Source organism: Entelurus aequoreus, linkage group LG01 (assembly GCF_033978785.1).
Source record: "Entelurus aequoreus isolate RoL-2023_Sb linkage group LG01, RoL_Eaeq_v1.1, whole genome shotgun sequence".
NCBI lineage: Eukaryota > Metazoa > Chordata > Actinopteri > Syngnathiformes > Syngnathidae > Entelurus > Entelurus aequoreus.
This window is the reverse complement of record NC_084731.1, coordinates 35,491,467-35,516,509: the sequence shown is the minus strand read 5'-3', so window position 1 is coordinate 35,516,509 and position 25,043 is coordinate 35,491,467. Positions and strand designations below refer to the sequence as shown.

Below are 25,043 nucleotides of genomic sequence, written 5' to 3'. Positions count from 1 at the left end.
AAAAACATTAGATGCAAGCTCATATCCTCCATATCTCCTTTTTTTTTTTTTTATGATATCAAACCGATAGGCTATCTGATGTCAATCAGGACACGTATGTAAAATCATAGTTTTTTGCAATAAAATGTGTTTGGTGTTTGTTCATATTTTCGGGAAAAAGTCTGAATTTGAATGATTTCTTTGGTTTAGCTTGACAGTTTGTACAGGATTCCCAGCAACAGGTGAAGTTTGACTGTACAGCGAAGATGATTCTTGTATTGTTGGTAAATATTTAGGCAGTGGTGGGGAAACATCCTCCTACTTCCACAGCTGCAGGCCAGTCCTCATAAGCGTTGTTTTCACGCTGGTTGGCAACTCGCTGACGAGTGAAACGTGAGGATATCACTGGTCGTCATTGAAACAGACGAAAACAGATACAGAAGCTAAGAAAGCATCACTGACCTTCTCAAAGGAGCTGATGTTTCCTGCCCTGCCTCTTCCTGCAAACACCCAGTTGTCACGGTAACGCAGTGATGTGATCAAAGTGCTGCCCATGTTTACAAAGATCTCTTTCATTTCTTCTGTCAACCTAAAACATTTTTTATTTAGTTTAGCAGTGAATCACAAACTTTGTGTGAATAAAAACTTACTTTGTTGTCACGTCGTCAAAAGACGCCACAATGACCACATCTCCTGATTTAATGGCTTTCAGGTACGCCAATATGTCCTCTGGGACTTTTCCAGAGAAGGAAACCAACATGAATCAAACAAGTGCTGCTAAAAGATGGATAAGAAACTTCTTACCGCCATCTTTCATGTTGAGATAACCGCTTTTGTCCACAGCTCCATCAACACCTGAAAGCAACAACAATGTGTGAGTGATTGTGTGAATGTTAATGGGTGAATGGGCGAATGTGATGTATAATGTAAAGCGTTTTGGGTATCATTCCAGGTACAGTAAAGCTCTATATAAATACAGACCATTTACCATTACATGGGCGCAAGGAGTGATAGGGAAACAGCCCTGCCACTTCTCCACCACCCAGAGATGTTCCGGGATTAAAGGAGCAAAACATCTGTGAAGGGTGGCTCCCGGCTGACGACCCTGCAGCCAACCCAACGGCACTGGCGGAAGCGCATCAGGCAGAAATGCTTTGCAGGTGGTTTAACCTGTGCTCACAACTAGTTTATCTGGCTTTCCATTGACTACTGCAAACAGAGCAGTTGACTTCCAGGAAAAAACTGGTAGACTGCCAGGGAAGGCTAGTTACCCTAACCACATGGTACTCCTTAACAAACTACGAGCAGAAACAGAAAAAAAAACAGCCCGATGGTCCATCAAGGGGCGTACCAACCAGGATGGACAACACGGTAACGACTTGCGCAAACACAACAACGACGGATAGAATACTGAGAAAATGCAGCTGGGGTGATCTAAAGTTACAACCTAGGAATCCACTAAGGGAAAGCAAAATGTGCCAGTTCCACCCAGGTGTCAACTTGCACTGCGTCAGCAGGTTGGACAAGAAGGAACCATAGCCAGGTTGAGAACCACAGTGCTATGGGGCCCACATTGCACCGGGAGAACGGAGGACTGTCAGCCCCACCATGAGACTTCACAGCATCCTATATGAAAACCCCACAGCTGACACATATTTGTGATACATCAAGCAGGGAACCTCCAAGAGAGATGACGCAAAAAAATCTGTGCCGCAAAACTAAAGTCAACTAGCCAAAAGCCTGCGAGAAAGATCTATGGAAAAGCTTTTACCAGAGCCTGCATACGATCATTGAATTCTCAGAGTTTGTTGCTGATCTAGTGACGCACGCCGACAATATAATCATAATGGGGGACTTTAATATCCATATGAATACCCCATCGGACCCTCCATGCGTGGCACTCCAGACTATAATTGATAGCTGTGGTCTTACACAAATAATAAATGAACCCACGCATCGCAACGGTAATACGATAGATCTAGTGCTTGTCAGGGGTGTCACCACCTCTAAATTTACGATACTCCCGTACACTAAAGTAATGTCCGATCATTACCTTATAAAATTCGAAGTTCTGACTCATTGTCAACAAACTAATAATATTAATAATAACTACTATAGCAGCCGCAACATTAATGCTGCCACAACGACGACTCTTACTGACCTACTGCCTTCGGTAATGGCACCATTCCCAAATTATGTGGGCTCACTAACAACTTTAATGACGCCCTGCGCGACACCATTGATATTGTAGCACCGCTAAAGCTAAAAAGGGCCCCTAAGAGGCGTACCCCATGGTTTACAGAAGAAACTAAAGCCCAGAAATTATCATGTAGAAAGCTGGAACGCAAATGGCGTGCGACTAAACTTGAGGTTTTCCATCAAGCATGGTGTGATAGTTTAATAACTTATAAATGCATGCTTACCTCAGCTAAAGCTAAATATTACTCAAATCTCATCCACCTCAACAAAAATGATCCTAAATTTCTGTTTAGTACAGTAGCATCGCTAACCCAACAAGGGACTCCTCCCAGTAGCTCCACCCACTCAGCAGATGACTTTATGAATTTCTTTAATAAGAAAATTGAAGTCATTAGAAAAGAGATTAAAGACAATGCATCTGAGCTACAACTGGGTTTATTAACACAGATACGACTGTATATACGACGGACACTGCCCTCCAAAATAGTTTCTCTCTCTTTGATGAAATAACATTGGAGGAATTGTCAAAATGTGTAAATGGGACAAAACAAACAACATGTTTACTTGACCCAATTCCTGGGAAACTTATCAAGGAGCTTTTTGTATTACTAGGTCCATCAGTGTTAAATATTATAAACTTATCACTTTCTTCTGGCACTGTTCCCCTAGCATTCAAAAAAGCGGTTATTCATCCTCTACTCAAAAGACCTAACCTCGATCCTGATCTCCTGGTAAACTACCGGCCGGTGTCCCACCTTCCGTTTATCTCGAAAATCCTCGAAAAAATTGTAGCACAGCAGCTAAATGAACACTTAGCGTCTAACAATCTCTGTGAACCTTTTCAGTCCGGTTTCAGGGCAAATCACTCTACGGAGACAGCCCTCGCAAAAATGACTAATGATCTATTGCTAACAATGGATTCTGATGCTTCATCTATGTTGCTGCTTCTTGATCTTAGCGCCGCTTTCGATACTGTTGATCATAATATTTTATTACAGCGTATCAAAACGCGTATTGGGATGACAGACTTAGCCTTGTCTTGGTTTAACTCTTATCTTACTGACAGGATGCAGTGTGTCTCCCATAACAATGTGACCTCGGACTATGTTAGGGTAACGTGCGGAGTTCCCCAGGGTTCGGTTCTTGGCCCTGCACTCTTTAGTATTTACATGCTGCCGCTAGGTGACATTATACGCAAATACGGTGTTAGCTTTCACTGTTATGCTGATGACACTCAACTCTACATGCCCCTAAAGCTGACCAACACGCCGGATTGTAGTCAGCTGGAGGCGTGTCTTAATGAAATTAAACAATGGATGTCCGCTAACTTTTTGCAACTCAACGCTAAGAAAACGGAAATGCTGATTATCGGTCCTGCTCAACACCGACATCTATTTAATAATACCACCTTAACATTTGACAACCAAACAATTAAACAAGGCGACTCGGTAAAGAATCTAGGTATTATCTTCGACCCAACTCTCTCGTTTGAGTCGCACATTAAAAGTGTTACTAAAACGGCCTTCTTTCATCTCCGTAATATCGCTAAAATTCGTCCCATTTTGTCCACAAGCGATGCTGAGATCATTATCCATGCGTTCGTTACATCTCGTCTCGATTACTGTAACGTTTTATTTTCGGGCCTCCCTATGTCTAGCATTAAAAGATTACAGATGGTACAAAATGCGGCTGCTAGACTTTTGACAAAAACAAGAAAGTTTGATCATATTACGCCTATACTGGCTCACTTGCACTGGTTTCCTGTGCACCTAAGATGCGACTTTAAGGTTTTACTACTTACGTATAAAATACTACACGGTCAAGCTCCTGCCTATCTTGACGATTGTATTGTACCATATGTCCCGGCAAGAACTCTGCGTTCAAAGAACTCCGGCTTATTAGTGATTCCCAGAGCCCAAAAAAAGTCTGCGGGCTATAGAGCGTTTTCTATTCGGGCTCCAATACTATGGAATGCCCTCCCGGTAAAAGTTAGAGATGCTACCTCAGTAGAAGCATTTAAGTCTCATCTTAAAACTCATTTGTATACTCTAGCCTTTAAATAGACTCCCTTTTTAGACCAGTTGATTTGCCGTTTCTTTTCTTTTCTTTTCTACTCTGCTCCCAACCCGGGGTGGACCGCTAGCCTGTCCATCAGATGGGGACATCTTTACGCTGCTGACCCGTCTCCACTCGGGATGGTTCCTGCTGGCCCCACTATGGACTGGACTTTCGCTGATGTGTTGGACTTTCACAATATTATGTCAGACCCACTCGACATCCATTGCTTTCGGTCTCCCCTGGGGGGGGGGGGGGGGGGGGGGGGGGGTTACCCACATATGCGGTCCTCTCCAAGGTTTCTCATAGTCATTCACATTGACGTCCCACTGGGGTGAGTTTTCCTTGCCCGTATGTGGGCTCTGTACCGAGGATGTCGTTGTGGCTTGTACAGCCCTTTGAGACACTTGTGATTTAGGGCTATATAAATAAACATTGATTGATTGATTCATTGATTTGGAACTCCTTCATGGGCAGCAACAACTCTAAACTTATCCTTTTTGGGGGCATCATCTACGAGGAAGGCTGCAGCAAATTCAGGGAACTGCAACACAGGAAACCTCCTCTCAGACAGATTAGCAAACGGGAAAAGGAGATTCAGTAGCTAGTTAAGGAACGCTGCCTTCTCAGGAAAGCATGGAAGAAGGCAGAGGACCACAAAAAAGAAAGAAAAACTTAAAATATACCAAAAGCAAAATTAAAGTCAGACTCTCACATTTACTGAGAGCAGAGAGGATTCAGAATCAAATAAATTGCAAGGCACTGGCAAGGCTAAGGTTCCTACTGGACCTATTTGAGTATGCCCTTGGCCTGTTGGTTGAGACAAAGAGCGGAACACTTCATACCACCAAGCAGAAACTAGAAGATCAAGCCAAAGCCTTCTTAGGTCTAAAATCAATAATTATTTTTTTGGTTTTTGGTACATTTAAATCCAAAAAGTTACAGTCACACCAGGAGATGCAATTAGTTAGGGCGCTCTCATGCTTTGATCGTGAACCATAAAGGAGGGACAGCAGTGCAGAGAATGTAATCAGATAGCTGTCCTCTTGCCTACTCCTGCATTCATCAGTATACTTAATAAAAAAGTAAGGGTGAAAGGGCGCATATTTGGGGTGATACTGTGGAGATGGTTACACTGTCATGGAGACAGCCGTTTACAGAGACCCTTTGCTCTCTGCCAGTTAAAAAGTGTAAAATCCAAACTACAAGATGGTGAGACAACTCAAATTTAGACACAGGCTGCATTGTGGTAAATGCTGAAGAAAAATCAGTGAATACGAGCCCAGCAGGCACAAGACATTGATACAACAATGATTATACATACATGTCCTTAAAAACTGACTTTGAAACAACGTTGCAAAATAGTTGTATTGGTAAAATGAAACAGCGTTGATGTCCAACGTTGGATCCACGCTGTTGGTTGGGAAATGACCAAATTTTAATGGTCTAATCAACGTCACAACCAAACATTGAATAAATGCTGTCAAAAAGCATGTTGTTTCAATGTTATATTTGTGTTGTAAAATATTGGTTGGAAAATGACCAAAATTCAATGGTCAAATCAACGTCAGAACCCAACATTGAGTAAACGTCATCAAAAAGCATGTTTTTCCAACGTTAGGTTTGAGTTGGTTAACGTCACGACCTAATTCAACAAGTTCTCAAAGTTGTTTTAATGTCTTGTGCCTGCTTGGGAGCCCGGCATGGGCCTGAGGATTGAAGGTTAAAGATCTGAAATCACTAAGTTGTTTCAATTTAGATGTTTTTGGGTGAGGGTTAACACAGTAGAAGACTTCCACATGCCAGGAATCAGTTTACAATTCAGTGACATTTGAAAAATATGTTGGAGGACACTGCGAAGGTGGTCAGCACAATATTGGAGAGTGCGCCCATAAGTAAGGTCTGAACCAGGGCCTTTCCTTATTTTGACCCGTTTTCAAAGCTCTCTAACATGCTCCTGCTTGATGACAATGTTTAGATCTGGGGGTAAGAGACTCTTTAAGGAGGGAAATATTATCAGAAAAGTCATTATTTTCAAAGCGAGAATAACAATTATTAAATGTATTTTGGAGGTCAGCAATATTTATTCTCTCAATTTTAATAGGATTCCTGTCACTCCCACTACTTCCCTGAGAGATGGAGGTCATTGCGTTTATTCCTTTCCAAGCTGCCCGAAGATCTCCACTAGCATATTTGTGTTCAACCTTATCCCTATAAACTCTTTCCTGATCTTGCTCCTTACCACTCTGTTTATGTCTTTCCTTTCCTGCATGCTCCTTGTGTTTCAGTAGTGTGTATGAGAGTGTTTCAGTAGTGTATGAAAGTGTTTCAGTAGTATGTGTGAGAAGAAAACAGTTCAGTTGTTTATGTGAGAGCATTTCAGTAGTGTGTATAAGTTAAAAGTTAAAGTACCAATGATTGTCGAGTGTTTCAGTAGTGTGTATGAGAGTGTTTCAGTAGTGTGTGTGAGAGAAAAACATTTCAGTTGTTTATGTGAGAGCATTTCAGTAGTATATGTAAGAGGTAATTCTGAATAATATCCCTAACGGCCCCTCATACGTTTTTTCATGTTTTTGACACTTCTTAGTTCTTTGGTGACCCACTGTTTGTGTTGGGAAATATAGTCATTTCCTTACAGGGAATATTAGAGTCCACACAAAAATATATATGAGGAAACAGTTAATGTCAGTTAATTTAAATCCTCGCTTGAACTATAAACAACATCCCAATCTGTAATATCGAAGCCGGCTTGTATGGTGGCAATACTTTCCTCTGTCCAACATCTTACTCTTTTTACATTGTTAGCTTCTATGTGTTCTCTCCTAAAAAAAATGCAGCGTTGTCGTCTGCAAATAGTACTGACTTCATGTCTTTTGTAAATTTACAAATGTCGTTTATGTAAAGATTGAACAATTTTGGTCCCAGTATAGAGCCCACGGGTACGCCAAAGGATATGTTTAGCGTTGTAGACGTGTGTTTGCCTAGCTTCACGTATTTCTTCCGGTTGTTTAAGTAGCTTCTTACCCAGCTATAATGTTCAAATGTGTTAATTAAGATATTGTTATTAATTGTGTGGAATGCTTTTGTTAGATCCAACGTAGAGGAAAATACATGTCTTTCTCCCTCAAATCATAATATTTAAGGTTGGGAAAGTACATTTGAATTTAACTAATAAACGAATCACATTTAAATGTGTCTTGTAGATGGGTGGGACAAGTTGGGAATATAACCAATCACAGCTCTTTAACAGTGCAGATATGACAGAGGGGCCGGCAGTTAGTTACAAAGGACAGCCTAACAGATGCTTTTTCTTGTGAGCTGAGGAAGTTGAATTTCTCACCGGCGGCGTCAAAACAAAAATGTGTGGATTTGACATGTTCCACATCGTAATATGTGTACACCTGAGAGAAAGTGAAGAGGACACATTTTATTTTTGATATGATGCCATCAGCAGGTGAATGATTGATCGCGATTTCTACGCAACTGTCTGTAAGTTAAAGCTATGTGTATTTGCTGCTTCCGGGTCTTCTGCATTCATAAACAAATTATAATGAAGGCATGTACCGTAACTCCGTTTTGTAACACACATTCATACCTGCTTTGTCAGAGACAAGGCATAAACAAGTAGTAAATGCGTCTGAAAGATATGTATTGGCATTGCCCATGGTAAGCATCATGCATCATACACCATTCCTGGTCATAAGATTGTGCTACTTTTAAGTTAAACAAATGCTTAGCATGTAGTCTAAATAAAGGTGCTTTCAAATAAACTTTAATGAAGCCTTGTTTTTTATACTGAAGTGTATTTCTGGTCTTGTCACCCCCTTCCGAGCAGGAGGGCAACACGGTAGTGCGGCTGGATCAAAAGAGACGTCGAAGACGCTTTGCTGAACAAAAAGTTGCTTTATTAGCGTCATTAAACAGGTCTGCAATACCTGAAGGAACTCCGGTCAAAAAATTAAGGACTCCTAACGTGGAGAAGCCAAACCATCAGTTACATATTCCTTCTTTCTCTGTCTGAGTGTGTGCTAAGTCAGGACAGGACAACACGACCATGTAAGGAGATGTTTGTGTGTGGTGACTGGGAAGACAACAGATGTACATCATAACTCGTAGGTTGACGTTTAAGATAAACATGGAATCTCTACTCCAGGATAGAGCTATTCCTTTTGCATTCCGAAGCCTGGTTTTATTGCTTCTTCTCGTGAGAGAGCTAATTCCAGTCCACATGCAAATGTCCAACTATGGCTCTTTCTCAACCATTATTTACTTAAACCTGGTGGTTCGCTTTCTCCAAGTTGAATATAAACATTCACCATATGTAGAACATAATATGAGTTAATTAATTCACTTCAATACTTAATATTTTAGTCAACTAAATATGCTGTAATTTAAGTTTATGAAAATGTTGTGTAATTTCGTTGACTAAGACTGCACTAAATCGTAATTATTTTGGTTGACTCAAATTAGACTAAAACTAAAATACATTTCCATCAAAAGACTATAACTAAAACTAAAATAAAACTTTATTTTGAATGTTTTCCCGACCCGGTCAGCTGTTTTCAGACACATCACATTAGGAAGCTACAACAGCTCTGACGAAGGCTGAAGTGTCAGCCAAAACTGTCAGCAGGTAAGACACCTCTCTAACTCAAAAAATGTTGAACACAATAATTGTGCACCTATCTATTTGAGAAGAGAAAATGAACATAATTGATTTAAATTAAAACCATGTTGTAGTTTTTGGTGCGTCCACATGGAGTCTACTCACAAATAGAAGTTAGAACTAAAGGCGACTTTGTATTAGAAATGGCATCAGCGGAGGATGCATGTGCATGTATGAACCAGTCTGCCTCACATCAAGACGATAAAGAAAAAGAAGGAGCTTCTTAAGTTGCAGACCTCAGTGACCTTAAGAGCTAGACCAGCAGGAGCTTATTCTTCAGGGGGTCTGAAGATAGAAGCCTGACAAAGTGCAATCCACTTCACTCATTCTTCAGGGAGTCTGAAGATAGAAGCCTGACAAAGTGCAATCCACTTCACTCAGGATGGAGTTGGACACATAGCTAACCACCTCATTCAATGAAGAAGACAATGTTACTCCTGAATAAGCACAGATGGAGCTGTGTGTACACATGATGTCCCCTTCACATTTCTAACTGCTCCCTCATATATGCCTGCCTAGAACCGGCCCGTTTCGGATCCATAAATACAGCAGCTGCACACTTAAGATATATTGCATTAGTAATCTATTCCGTTATTTCAATTGATGCCATCAATGTTAAAATGTTGGCTCTGTATCCGTGTTGGTTGTCCGCTAATGTTGCACTTTTATTTATGAATTTGTCCAATTTGTTGTTAAATAGTTGTTCAAGTTTTGTAGAACTTCATGGAAATAAGGAAACAGGTCTATAGTTTGTAAACGGGTGTTTGTCTCCATTTTTAATGATGCTATTTAGGATGCCAAATGTAGCTCGCATGTTATTTTTGGTCCTGTCTAGTAGATTGCTTTAATATTCTTTCCTACATGTTCGTAGTATGCTAGTTAGCTTGTTGTTATACGTTTTGTACTTATTTTCTGCTTCTGTATATCTTTGTGTTATAAATGTTGTGTAAAATGTATTATTTTTGTTACAGACATTTTTGAATTATTTTGTCCATGGTTGACTGTTCTTCTTTTGCTTCTTACTAAGTTGTTTCTATGGGCAATTTTTGTAACAAAACATCATAAATCACCATATACTTAATCTACATACACTCAACTACATACTGTACACATTGTCCTAATTTTGATTTTCTTGATGACTTGATCATTCTTGAAAGCAATCATTTCTTTGTGCATAATCTTTGAAATGTCATTGTATCCCATTGGGTTGAGTTTTTTCTTGCCCTGATGTATGGATCTGAGCCAAGGATGTCGTTGTGGCTTGTGCAGCCCTTTGAGACACTTGTGATTGCAGGCTATATAAATAAACTTTAATTGATTGATTGAAATGGGTTTTTGTCGTCCGTGTTCCTTTTCCTGTAGTTTCCGTCATGGATTGTGAAAATTGTCAGATGATCACTGATGTCAGTTATTAGCAGTGTTGGGTTAGTTACTGAAAACCAGTAACTAGTTACAGTTACTAGTTACTTTATTTCAAAAGTAACTCAGTTACTAACTCAGTTACTTACACCAAAAAGTAATGTGTTACTGTGAAAAGAACCTATTTAGTTCCTTTTTTTAATTTTATTTTTATTTTTTTAAGGCTCCCATTAATGCCCTTTTAGCCTTCATTTCAGTACTGTTATTGCACTGGAGAATAAAACAATCTGTTGATCAACTTGACATGCATTTGCATCCCTGAACTCTGCTAAGCAATGTGGTCTACATACAACACACAAAGACAAAGATATGTTTCAAAGGGCCAATTTATTTTGGGCCAGAACAAATTGACAAAACTATTTTAAATAGCTGCAACATAACATACATAAGTAACAAACCGCATAATAACAACATGTCACAACATAGCTGTAAACCTGGCTTCACCCAAGGAAGGCACACATGACATGATTATATGTCATGTCACTATATACCAGGCTTTTTTTCTCTCAAGGAATTGTGAAATAAAACCATGTCTTCAGTGAAGCCCAGAACACTCTACACATTTCCCCAGTATTAGTTTAGAGAAAATGAAAGATTGGCCGGGCCCAGTAGGATCCCTATTTATGTTTGTGAACTTTATAGTCTATACATTTAGAGTGATGTGATAATCAAACACTCTAGAAGTCTAGAATGAAAGAGTATATAAGAGAATTGACAGAGTGTGTTTAGCTTCAGTGCTGAATGATGAGCAGAGGCAGAGTTTGGAGTGTTTTCTTTAGCTTGCTTTCCATGTTTATGTACTCACTGTCCACTGTGTCCAGGAACTTGGGAAATGTTTTCGTTTCATTTGCCGTTTGACGCCCGCTATCATGCTAATTAGCTGCCCGAAAGCGGGTGACTCCACTGTAGAAATAGCCTGCATGTCTTCTAGCACATACGCTGCAATGGCTCTATCAATGTTGTCCTGGCTAGCAGTTAAAATCCTTAGGTGAAGTGTGTCTCTCTTTACAAGCTTTGTTGAAGCATGTTGCTTTTGTAGCTGTTTCAGCAGATTTGAATTGCTGTTTTGGTTAGTAGATAGGATCTTTGATCCAAGACACAACTTACATTGAACTAAAATGTTCTTTTATTTGTGCTCGACAAAAGAAAAGTAGTGAGAATATCTCCATGTTAAGAAACTCGGCTTCGGCCTCTGCAATGATGTCTTGTTAGTAAACACAGACACGCCCCCCCCCCACACACATTTACACACACAGCCGCGCGGCGCACCTCTTCTCATGTGATGAGATACTATATAAAAAATAACGTAAAATAACGCAGTAACGCATCATGTAGTAACGATAACTGAGTTACTGAATATAAAAAATAACGCGTTAGACTACTCGTTACCGCCGAAACTAACGGTGTTACAGAAACGCGTTATTAGCAGACCATTTGTAGTACTATTATGCAAAATCCATCCATCCGTCCATCCATTTTCTACCACTTATTCCCTTCGGAGTCACGGGGGGTGCTGGAGCCTATCTCAGCTACAATCGGGCGGAAGGCGGGGTACACCCTGGACAAGTCGCCACCTCATCACAGGGCCAACACAGATAGACAGACAACATTCACACTCACATTCACACCCAAGGGCCAATTTAGTGTTGCCAATCAACCTATCCCCAGGTGCATGTCTTTGGAGGTGGGAGGAAGCCGGAGTACCCAGAGGGAACCCACGCAGTCACGGGGAGGACATGCAAACTCCACACAGACAGATCCCGAGCGCAGGATCAAACCCAGGACTTCGTATTGTGAGGCAGACGCTCTAACCCCTCTACCACCCCTCTGTCCCCATGCAAAATCATTAGTAAAAATATCATCAAATAGTGTGTCGCAGTGTCCTGTGATTCTGATAGGCCTTATGATGCAAATGACATGTTTTTACCACATTGTACTTCAAATTCACCTATTCGTATTCACTACTCCTCTGTTCTTGTTGGTTCTGTTCATGTAATTTAGTTAATATCCTCATCGATCAAAATCAATTCCTTTTATAGCATCTATCCATCTTTCTGAGATAGCGATCACTTTAAAGGGTTTGTTGAAATGTTCCAAAAAATGCTTCATATTATAGTAGTTTGCATACAAGCTTTTGCTGTTGGAATGAATAATTGAAAGTTTATCATCAGATTGAATGTTGCTATTGTATTGTTCAACTGTAGAATAGAAAACAATTATTACTGATGTGGGGGAAATAATTTGTATCTGGATCTATATCATTCACCAATACCTGGCTTTTATGGTCTGTAGAGTTTTCCCAGTAAAAGCCATTCTAATAGTTCCTTAGTAAGAGGACTCTGTGGCTGACGCGTGTTCCAATAAAGTCTTGAGTACACCAGTTCCAGTGCTGTACATTTATCTAAAATAAATATTTTTTAAAAATCATTAAAGTTTTTTTTTTTCCTTTGCTGTGGCAAAGTCCTATTCACAATAGTCCACATTCCATGTCAAACAAAAAGACGTTAATAACGCACACAACAACGAGGTCCATGAAATACAATTTATACAAGACACCAGTGGCGGGTTGTGCGTTTCCCACCTAGGCCTTCAGTGATGTCTGACTTCAATAATTACCTCCCAAAATACCATAATTGATGTCACCACATGACCATTGCTGGAGAAATACTATTCAGAAACACATTTACGCACTACTGGGCATTGTACAAAACAGGTTATTATTTTCATTTAAAAATCAATAGACCCGCATCAGCAATTAAAACATATCTTATGTGGTACTGTCAAAATTAAAATTGCAAAAAACATATTAAACGTGAAAAAAAAAAAAAAAAAAATCTGAACTCACATTTCATCGCCGGGACAGCTGAGCTTGGTCGAAGTCAATTTCTTTTGATTGTAGAAAGATGACTACTTGTTGCTGGACTGAGACGGCATTCATTTTGATCTTGTTCTCCTCCATTATCCACAGCTCTCGCGTAGGATCCTACTGTAATTTGGTGCACTGTCACGATGATATCATTCATTGGTATGTCCTGATCCATTTAATCTATGATATTCTTTAGAATGATGTTATCTTGTTGAAGAACTCTCATTTCTTGATGCACTGCAATATTTTTCTCTTGAGAATCTTCACCTTTTGTCGCATTTCTGTTAGCTCAGTTAGGAGATTCATCACATTCTCCTTGAGATCTCGAAGCTCCCTTTTCCTGTTGTTATTCTGCTTTTATGTTTTCTTGTAGGCTACTCATATCTTCTTTCTGTTCTAATCCTGCTTTTGCCACATTTGCTTTCAGGTTTTCTATTTTTTTGTAACATAAAGTCGTGCTTTCCTTTGTGTCCTGTTTGCAGAGACTCATTTGATCCAAATGAGACCCAACGCGCTGGGCTTTGAGATTTTTGTTTGGCTTTTGGCATCGTAGCATTAGCAGCCCGCTAACGACCGTTGCCTCTTTAGCAACTCACTGCGCTTTTAACTTGTATATTTCAATACATTTGTACCGTGTGCCGATCAGAAATCAACTGGAGGTGTCAGCCTGTAAACTGAGATCAATCTGCGTGGTCAGAAACAGTTTAAAACGGCTTCGAACTCTTGCAGCTCAATTTCCGTGTGGCTTCTGGTTGCTAGGCAACTGTTGTGAATTGCGGAAGGGGCCGCTTGCTTGAGGGTAACAGCTCCTCCAATTCGCTTTTTTTCAGTAAATCTGTGCCTGGACCAAGAGCAGTTTGAAGATACCAGCAAACTCTCCTGCAGCTGTGATCACAATCAGGGGTCAGGAAAACTTCAAATTATCAAAAGCAAAAGCAGTGCTTTTTTCTTTGCGACCCCTGAAATGACAGACACCTATTGTACCGCTATCAAATAAACTTTATTCATGCATAAAAGAAATGCAACACAAAATGCTTTACAGACATTGCCCTGATGACCCACCTCTTCCATTATCAATCACATACACATACAGCTGAATGCATGGCTGAGTACTGCGGAGCCAAGAGAAGAAAGACTACCACATGGGCAGTCTGTTCCAGAAGGTCACAAGTCCTTCAACCTTATGTCTCTCTATTCTGTCTCTCTAGTGTCAATCTACTTTCTGTCCTTGTACAAATCTACAATGTTTCTATATGGTCCCTTATGTCCTTTTACACTGTCCCTCTATTGTCAATCTGTCTACTTTATGTCCCTCTACTCTATTTATTGTCAATCTATCCACGCTTTGTGCCACCTTATGTCCCCCTACTCTGTCTCTCTATTTTCAATCTATCTACTTTCAGTCCCTTTACCCTGTCTCTCTATTGTCCCTCTACCCGGGCTCCCTTTTGTCACTATTACATTCTCTTGCTGCCGTGTGGTTATGCTGTGCTTGCTTTTTTCCTTTCTCTCCTCTGCAGTTGGGCGTGCCACTGGCAGCGGAACAAATGGGCACAGCTGGCATTAATCAGTGGTGCCAGCTACTTAAGTTAAGTAGTGGCAGCTGGGAGACGCCACTACCTTCTTTCAGTGTGCTCATATTCATGAATTCTTCATCGTCATGCTCCATGGACTCATTCAGCTCGGGATTATCACCCTTCAGGACTGGTGTCTACCCCCATTTTCTGGTTTGCCCAATTGTTTTGTTTCTCCTTTTTCTGCCTTTTGTTACATTTTGTTATTTTTCCTTTTTCACGGTGTGTAAAATCCCTCTCCTACCATCGCCGAAAGTTTCTTCAAAAATAAAGAGATCACTAAATTGTTATCTGGCTCCTGACTCTGCAGTTTTTGGATCCATGCATAAACGAAACGTAAAACTACCTACCTTCTTTCCCTCAACTATGTCTCTCTATTGTCAATCTATTATCCATCCTATGTCCCTCTATTTCAGTGGTCACTAACCTTGTCCAGCCCAAGGTCCCTGGTCTCAGCCAAAAAGCAAGACCTACCCCTGCGTCAACTGTTAACATACATACCCCTAACATACATATGTATGTATATATATATATAAATATATATATATATATATATATATATATATATATATATATATATATATATATATATATATATATATATATATATATATATACACAAAAATGACTATATATATATATATATATATATATATATACATATGTATGTATGTATATATATATATATATATATATATATATATATATATATATATATATATATATATATATAGATACATACATATGTATGTATCTATATATACATATATATATATATATATATATATATATATATATATATATATATATATATATATATATATAGATACATACATATATATGTATATATATATTTATATATATGTATATATATACATACATATGTATGTTAGGGGTGTAAAAATTAATCGGTACAAACCAACAACTGGTTTTAATATCAGAGATATGAATACATCGTTTGGCGAGCCTCTGGATCGGTTTATAAATAGTATTCTGCGAGGTCATCACAGCATCTAATTCTGATTGACTTATGGAAATAACCAATACCAGATCAATCTATCAATCATTGTGCCTAAATCTAGCCAACCACTGAAGGTACCACACACACAATGTAAACCAATCATTTTTCACACACACAGTGTTGACAACTTGGCGACTTTCCCGTTAATTCTAATATAATGTGAACTCCTCCTAGTGAATTAAAATGACTAGCAACAAATCTAGCAACTTTTTGGGGATGTTTGGAGACATGAAAGCGCGTAACACTCTAATGTCCTCAACGTACAAGAGGTGAAGCTGTGAGCCTTTACTAACATGCGGTCCCCTGTCTACTGAATATCTACTGAAAACACATTTTGTTGTACTTTTAATTGCAATGACAATGAAGTCCATTTCATTCTCGTCAGAACAGAGAGGAGACCCACACCCACTCCGTGCAAAGCTGTCGCAGTTTCTGTCTTAAATGTTTCATCACTGTCACGCTTTAAAAAAAAACAACCTATTGTTCATGTCAATGAACCAGTCAATAGATTTGGTTTGTTTGTGGATATCTCAACCTTTCAGTCTATTCAACAAATTTGATAAAAATACAACTAAACTAAGCATCAACAGAAAAAAATGCATTTACAGTTCAAATAATAATTTGCATTTTTACCTCACACATCGCTTTTTTTTATTTTCTTTGGTTTTATGGTTTGCAATGCCTTTAAGTTGATAGTTTTACTATTTGCTAATAATTAATACAGTAACCGCCTGTTTTGGATGTGCCTTTTAAAAAAAAAAAAAAAAACACATGACATTGTTCTGACTTGATATATGATGCATTTAATTTTCTTCCCACCATGCAAAGATTCCATCTGCATCAAATCACATCAAATAGTATCACATCGAATCGTAATGTTCTAAAAAGTATTGTTAGTGAATCATATAGTAACCCATGCATCAAGATTAATTTTGGATCGCCATTTAAGGTAGAGATGGACACCCTAAAAATATATGTGTATATATACAGGGTGTTCCAGAAGTCTTGGGCACATTTCAAGTCCTCATATCTGCTGAACTATGAATAGTAGTAAGATGAAACTTGTACCATTTTAAAACTAACTTCACAAAGTTTTTTGTAATGCTAATAACTTTTTCATATTTTTTTAGATCTAGTAATGCCGTTCACTCAACCAGAAAAGGCGTTTTGCATCCTTGAACACGTTTGGCAAGAATTGGAATGTCGGGTTGATGGCAAGCTTCTGGTTGAATTTTTGACCACTCCTCTTGACAAAATTGGTGCAGTTTAGCTAAATTTGTTGGTTTTCTGACATGGACTTGTTTCTTCAACATTGTCCACATGTTTAAGTCAGGACTTTGGGAAGGCCATTATAAAACCTTAATTCTAGCCTGATTTAGCCATTCCTTTACCACTTTTGACATGTGTTTGGGGTCATTGTCCTGTTGGAACACCCAACTGCGCCCAAGACCCAACCTCCGGGCTGATGATTTTAGGTTGTCCTGAAGAATTTGGAGGTAATCCTCCTTTTTCATTATCCCATTTAAAGCACCAGTTCCATTGGCACTAAAACAGGCCCAAAGCATAATACTACCACCACCATGCTTGACGGTAGGCATGGTGTTGTTGGGATTAAAGGCCTCACCTTTTCTATTCCAAACATATTGCTGGGTATTGTGGCCAAACAGCTCAATTTGTTTTCATCTGACCACAGAACTTTGCTGCAGGAGGTCTTATCTTTGTCCATGTGATGTCAAATGAAACACAAATTGAGCTGTTTGGCCACAATACCCAGCAATATGTTTGGAAGAGAAAAGGGGAAGCCTTTAATCCCAGGAACACCAAACCTACCGTCAAGCATGGTGGTGGTAGTATTATGCTCTGGGCCTGTTTTGCTGCCGATGGAACTGGTGCTTTACAGAGAGTAAATGGGACAATGAAAAAGGAGGATTACCTCCAAATTCTTCAGGACAACCTAAAATCATCAGGCCGGAGGTTGGGTCTTGGGTGCAGTTGGGTGTTCCAACAGGACAATGACCCCAAACACACGTCAAAAGGCATTGACCCAGCAGATTTGGTCACATTTTCAGTAGACCCATAATAAATTCACAAAAGAACCAAACTTCATGAATGTTTTTTGTGACCAACAAGTATGTGCTCCAATCACTCTATCACAAAAAAATAAGAGTTGTAGAAATTATTGGAAACTCAAGACAGCCATGACATTATGTTCTTTACAAGTGTATGTAAACTTTTGATAGCGACTGTGTATATATACATATTTCAGGGTGGCCTTTCACTGTCACAGGCACACCTGTGCTTTAATCATGTTGTTTAATCAGCATTGTTGGGTTAGTTACTGAAAACCAGTAACTAGTTACAGTTACTAGTTACTTTATTTCAAAAGTAACTCAGTTACTAACTCAGTTACTTACACCAAAAAGTAATGCGTTACTGTGAAAAGTAACTATTTAGTTACTGAGAGCCTGGGTTCTGTTGGAGGTTTCTTCCCTACAGGGAGTTTGTCCTAGCCACTGTTGCGAAGTGCTTTATCATGCGTGGCCGCGTTGGTTCTTTCATGAAAGAGGACTGAGGTTCTGAGTGTGTCCAAGTGTGATTAAGTAGTGTGCCCAAACAAAATGGATTTGACTTCAGTTTGCAGAGAGACAAAACAAGAACATTTTGACACATACCTCTGATCTCAACTACCTTTCACCACCAGTGGTAAGAATATGGGAAATGTCAGCTAAAAGTTTGAGAATGGTTTTAGAGCAGGGGTGTCAAACTCATTTTATGGAGAAAAATCTACTCCCAAGTGGTAAAATCACGGCACGATAACTTCAGTGAAGAGAATTATATTTATATAGCGCTTTTTCTCTAGTGACTCAAAGCGCTTTACATAGTGAAACCCAATATCTAAGTTACATTTAAACCAGTGTGGGTGGCACTGGGAGCAGGTGGGTAAAGTGTCTTGCCCAAGGACACAACGGCAGTGACTAGGATGGCGGAAGCGGGGATCAAACCTGGAACCCTCAAGTTGCTGGCACGGCCACTCTACCAACCAAGCTATACCGCCCCAACTTAAAAATGAAGACAACTTCAGATTGTTTTTCTTTGTTTAAAAATAGAACAGGCACATTCTGAAATTGTACAAATCCTAATGTTGTTGGGGTTTTTTTACACTTACATGTTGCGGTTAGTAGTATTCTATCTTTATTTGTCATTATTTATATTTTCTGAATAAATTATGTGATAATGTTCATCAGTCAACTCATTGGTGTTAATTTGCAATCTATCAAGATAAAAAAAATTATATCAAAATCAAAATACAGAATGTTATTTATGTAGTAATGCCATAGACTCTAAAACTCTAGTGGAAACGGTGACAGCTCTAAAGTCATCCACCTGCTGCCTTGATGTTTTACCTACCAACTTCTTTAAGAATGTTTTTGACTGCCTATCAACAGACATCTTGCAAATAGTTAATAATTCTATTAAATCGGGCAATTTCCCGAAGGCTTTCAAAACTGCAGTCATTAAACCTCTTCTAAAAAAGCAGAGCCTAGATGCCTCTGTTATCAACAACTACAGACCAATTTCAAATCTACCATTCATAAGTAAAATAATTGAGAAAGTTGTCCTCCAACAACTAAATCACTTCTTGGCTTCTACTGGCTGCCACAACAACTTCCAGTCAGGATTTCGACCTCTTCATAGCACAGAGACGGCCCTTCTTAAAGTTATAAATGACATCCGTCTAAACACAGACTCTGGCAAAACTTCAGTATTAATGCTTTTGGACCTCAGTGCTGCATTTGACACTGTCGACCACTCAATACTTTTGGACAGGTTGGAAAACTGGGTGGGGATCTCAGGCACAGTTTTAAGCTGGTTCAAGTCATATCTACAAGATAGGAACTATTTTGTTTCCATTGGTGACTTTGTATCAGAACCAACCAACGTAACGTGTGGAGTCCCCCAAGGTTCAATCTTGGGGCCGACTTTATTTAACATCTATATGCTCCCACTAGGACAAATCATGCAAAATAATAACATTGACCATCATTGCTATGCCGATGACACCCAAATCTATGTAGCGCTATCACCAAATGACTATCGCCCCATAGATCTTCTGTGCCAGTGCATTGAGCAAGTCAAACACTGGATGTGCCAAAATTTCCTACAACTAAATGAAGATAAAACTGAGATAATTGTTTTTGGTGCTAAAAAAGAAAGGTTTAAAGTCATCCAACACCTTCAATCACTGTCCCTGAAAACCTCAAATAAAGCCAGAAATCTTGGGGTTATTTTAGATTCTGATTTACATTTCGACAGTCACATCAAATCAGTAACAAAATCGGCCTACTATCACCTCAAAAATGTAAAAAGACTTAGAGGGCTCATGTCAGCTCAAGACTTAGAAAAACTTGTACATGCCTTTATTACCAGTAGGCTAGACTATTGTAATGGTCTCCTTGCAGGTCTTCCCAAAAAAACTGTCAGGCAGCTACAGCTTGTTCAGAACGCTGCTGCTAGAGTTCTAACAAAGACCAAAAAATGTGAGCACATTACACCAATTCTTAAATCCTTACATTGGCTCCCTGTACATCAGAGAATAGATTTCAAAATCCTCCTGCTCACATATAAATCACTACATGGTCTAGGGCCCAAGTATATCACTGATATGCTCCCACTATATACGCCCTCTAGATCACTAAGATCTTCTGAGACCAATCTGTTAGCGGTTCCAAGAGTAAACTCAAATCAAGGGAGATCATCATTCAGTCACTATGCAACACATAGCTGGAATAAACTTCCTGAAGATGTCAGACTCTCCCCAACTCTCACTACTTTTAAAACTAGACTGAAGACTTTTATGTTCACCTTAGCTTTCAGCTAAATCTTTTAATCTTTTAACTTTTAACGTCTGCACTGTTTTTATTTTTATTGTCTGCATTTTAATTTTGCTTTTATTTTCTTTCATTTCACTTTGTTGTCTGTGAAGCACTTTGAGTCTGCCTTGTGTATGAAAAGCGCTATACAAATAAAGTTGCCTTGCCTTGCCTTGCCTTGCCTAGTTTGATATTTTTTCTCTACTGATGTACTAACATCATGTGTTTGTATTTTTTTTATGCATATGTAGCATCATCTACGAAGATAGAAATAATTGCTTTTGCGACATCCTGTGGACACATTTAGAACAGCAGTTTCTTTCATTCAAAAATTTCAGGTTAATTTTTATACTTAGCAAACTCATTCCGCGGGTCGGATAAAACCTGTTCCGTGGGTTTGACACCCCTGTTTTAGAGTGAGATGAAGATGAAAACCATCAGATGTCTTGCTTGTACTGCAGCTGCTCATGAAAACATTGAAATGCTGCACGGATGAAGAGTGAAACTCAAAACCAAACAAATTGCTGCTCACCGTTGATGACAACGATGTTGAGGCCGGGTCCCACGTTGTTGAGCACGTGACTCATGATGCTGCAGCACAGGAAATATTAACTTAATAATGGTAATGATTTTTTTTTTATACAACACACTTTATTTTACCTGCAGTACAATATGGACGCCAACCTCACGCTTCTCTTGCTTGGAATTCAGATCACGATTCTCTGTCACGATTTAGCGCGCACACACGTGCATACACACACCCTGTTAAAGTCTATGTGCTTACATTTAAATATCACACGGTTTTTATTATCATTATTATTATTTAGAGCTGTCAAGGTCCACATGTTGATGCATGCATTATATAAACATTGTATCCAAGCAGATTATTCACACAATGTATTCATATGCACATGCTCCTTTACCTTTACCTGGATGTTTACCTGACCGGCGTCTTGTTGTATGTCAGTGAAGTTGGCACGTTGTGTAATTCGTAAATAAAAACAGAATACAATGATTTGCAAATACTTTTGAACTTATATTCAATTGAATAGACTGCAAAGACAAGATATTTAATGTTTGAACTGAGAAACTTATTTATTTTTTTGCAAATAATCATTAACTTAGAATTTAATGGCAGCAACACATTGCAAAACGTTGGCACAGGGGCATGTTTACCACTGTGTTACATGGCCTTTCCTTTTAACAACACTCAGTAAACGTTTGGGAACTGAGGAGACCAATTTTTGAAGCTTTTCAGGTGGAATTCTTTCTCATTCTTGCTTGATGTACAACTTAAGTTGTTCAACAGTCCGGGGGTCTCCGTTGTGGTATTTTAGGCTTCATAATGCGCCACACATTTTAAATGGGAGACAGGCCTGGACTACAGGCAGGCCAGTCTAGTACCCACACTCTTTTACTACGAAGCCAAGCTGTTGTAACACGTGGCTTGGCATTGTCTTGCTGAAATAAGCAGGGGCGTCCATGATAACGTTGCTTGGATGGCAACATATGTTGCTCCAAAACCTGTATGTACCTTTCAGCAATAATGGTGCCTTCACAGATGTGTAAGTTACCCATGTCTTGGGCACTAATACACCCCCATACCATCACAGATGCTGGCTTTTCAACTTTGCGCCTAGAACAATCCGGATGGTTCTTTTCCTCTTTGGTCCGGTGGACACGACGACCACATTTTCCAAAAACAACTTGAAATGTGGACTCGTCAGACCACAGAACACTTTTACACTTTGCATCAGTCCATCTTAGATGAGCTCGGGCGTGTCTGGGTGTTGTTGATAAATGGCTTTCGCTTTGCATAGTACAGATTTAACTTGCACTTGCAGATGTAGCGACAAACTGTAGTTACTGACAGTTAAAGTTAAAGTACCAATGATTGTCACACGCACACTAGGTGTGGTGAAATTTGTCCTCTGCATTTGACCAATCCCCTTGTTCACCCCCTGGGAGGTGAGGGGAGCAGTGGGCAGCAGCGGTGCCGTGCCCGGGGATCATTTTTGGTGATTTAACCCCCAATTCCAACCCTTGAGTGCCAAGCAGGGAGGTAATGGGTCCCATTTTTATAGTCTTTGGTATGACTCGGCCGGGGTTTGAACCCACAACCTACCGATCTCAGGGCGGACACTCTAACCACTAGGCAGTGGTTTTATGAAGTGTTCCTGAGCCCATGTGGTGATATCCTTTACACACTGATGTCGGTTTTTGATGCAGGACCGCCTGATGTGACCCAAGGTCACAGCATTCAATGTTACGTGCAGTGATTTCTCCAGATTCTCTGAACCTTTTGATGATATTACAGACCTTAGATGGTGAATTCCCTAAATTCCTTGCAATAGCTCGTTGAGAAATGTTGTTCTTAAATAGTTCGACAATTTGCTCACGCATTTGTTCACAAAGTGGTGACCCTCGCCCCATCCTTGTTTGTGAATGACTGAGCATTTCGTGGAAGCTTCTTTTACACCCAATCATGGCACCCACATTTTTCCCAATTAGCCTGTTCACATGTGGGATGTTCCAAATAAGTGTTTGATGAGCATTCCTCAAATTTCTCAGTCTTTTTTGACACTTGTGCCAGCTTTTTTGAAACATGTTGCAGGCATCCAATTCCAAATGAGCTAATACTTGCAAAACGTAACAACGTTTTCCAGTTCGAACATTAAATATCTTGTCTTTGCAGTGTATTCAATTGAATATAGGTTGAAAAGGATTTGCAGATCATTGTATTCTGTTTTTATTTACCATTTACACAACGTGCCCAGATCACTAGTTTTGGGGTTTGTACATCGAAGATAAGTGTTGTCCAAGTGTTATCTGCCATTAGTGTTATTGCATTTATCATGTTCTTTTTTTTTCTCATCTTGGAACTGTTTGAGAGATTAAGACAATATTGTTTAAATTGCAGAAAGAATGAATGATAGGATGGGTGAATGAATGATGTATTTATTGTAATTGTAAAAGGAGAGCAAGGGAGGGTGGGACTGGAATAGCTTCTGCTTCTTCCTACTCCTGTTCGGACTCAATTTAATTTGTGATGGTCTATGAAGTGCTTGCTTGTGTTTTAATTGTGTCGTTTGTCCAAATAAAGTCAAAAGTCAAGTAACAAAAAGTCAAAAGTGAACGAGGAGACTCTGACTAAGGTACTTGATTAATTTTACTTCAAAATAAACCCAGACTGTACATTAAATAACACTGTTAAATTCAAGTAAAACATTTAAAAATGTTCCTGTATGACATTCTGCATTTGTGTCATTACATTGGGGTCTTTTTTTTATAATTAATTCAAAATATGCACATGCATAATTTACCGTAAATAATCTTATTAAAAATGTAATTGTTTGACAGTCCTCCTATAATAATAATAATTATTATTATTATTAGAGTCTTCATTTTTTTGTTGAGCTTTCTGATACCCTTCATGGAAGGTCCCGGAAAGACAGTTTCCTACAAATGGTTGAGACTAAAAATATAATCCATCAAGTCAAAAACGTTCATTGATGCACGTGATAATGTAAACAAGTCGGTTGGTTCATGTTTGTCAGGGCGAGTTGACTCCTTCGCCCTGGCTAGCGAGGAGGAAAATTCGGTCGTCACGGTAACGGCAATAAGTTGGTATAAGTCAGTGTTAGTTTGTGCTGCGGTTCAGTGGGTCAAAGAAATTAAATCATCTTTAGAAAGCAGATTAGATGTTTTTCGTGACTTTAAACTATTATTTGTACATTTTCAAATGTTGTTTGTTACATTCAAACATTTGTTTACTTACATCTGACCATCAAAGCAGATCTTTGGGCCAACCACGTCGGCGGCTCCGCTGCGCACATGCACGGCAAAGTGCTGAGGAGGGCACAATCTGGACAGGCCGCACTTTGGCGAAGAAGTTTCTGCAGGAAGAAGGAAACAAAAGCCAAGTGATGGACGTCAAAATTAGACGAAACAAGTTTTGCTCACCTGGTTGCACTTTGACTTTAGTTTGCTCCACACTTCTCACGCCTGCAAGAAGGAAGGAGGAGAACATGAAGCGTGACGACCACGCTTGATGTCGACAAACCAGACAGGTGCTCACCCAGAAGTTGTCTCGCTCCTTGCCAGACGTTCTTGGACACGTTCCACGTTAGCACGAGGACCACGAGGGCAGCGGCGTAGGTAGCAGCTGTCGTACGAGGGAGAAAGAAGAGGTCAGTGATGACCTGGAGTGTCCATTCACTACAAGCTCACCTTTGTGCCTCATGACGGCAGCTCAGGAGTTCAAGTTTTCTTCCTCAGCGGCTCGTCTTCTTCTATCGGACACAGCGTCCTCATCCTCGGGCTGGGCAGAAGCAGGATGTGACAAAGTACACACACACGCCCACACGCTCAACCAGAAGATCAAGTTTTTGTG

The 25,043-nt window shown here is 39.5% G+C and overlaps 1 protein-coding gene across 1 annotated transcript; it reads right to left on the bottom strand.

Moving 5' to 3' along the window:
* si:dkeyp-67f1.2 (uncharacterized protein LOC556106 homolog) lies at positions 1-25,019 on the bottom strand. Its single transcript, XM_062065923.1, has 9 exons — positions 24,881-25,019; positions 24,729-24,815; positions 24,614-24,655; positions 24,429-24,546; positions 21,183-21,241; positions 784-834; positions 630-714; positions 442-568; positions 1-358 (listed from the first exon to the last, which is right to left on the bottom strand). Exons 1-9 carry the CDS (start codon positions 24,891-24,893, stop codon positions 272-274), a joined length of 669 nt encoding a protein of 222 aa, XP_061921907.1. The 5' UTR covers positions 24,894-25,019; the 3' UTR covers positions 1-271.
* Between the last annotated feature and the right edge of the window lie 24 nt (positions 25,020-25,043).

What these genes read in the sequence shown, in the direction of transcription:
- si:dkeyp-67f1.2 (XM_062065923.1), bottom strand. An exon ending in ATCTGCTTTGATGGTCAGAT is followed by an intron (nt 21,242 to 24,428) that starts GTAAGTAAACAA and finishes CCTGTGCTGCAG; the next exon opens with CATCATGAGTCACGTGCTCA. An exon ending in ACATCAGCTCCTTTGAGAAG is followed by an intron (nt 359 to 441) that starts GTCAGTGATGCT and finishes TTCACTCGTCAG; the next exon opens with CGAGTTGCCAACCAGCGTGA.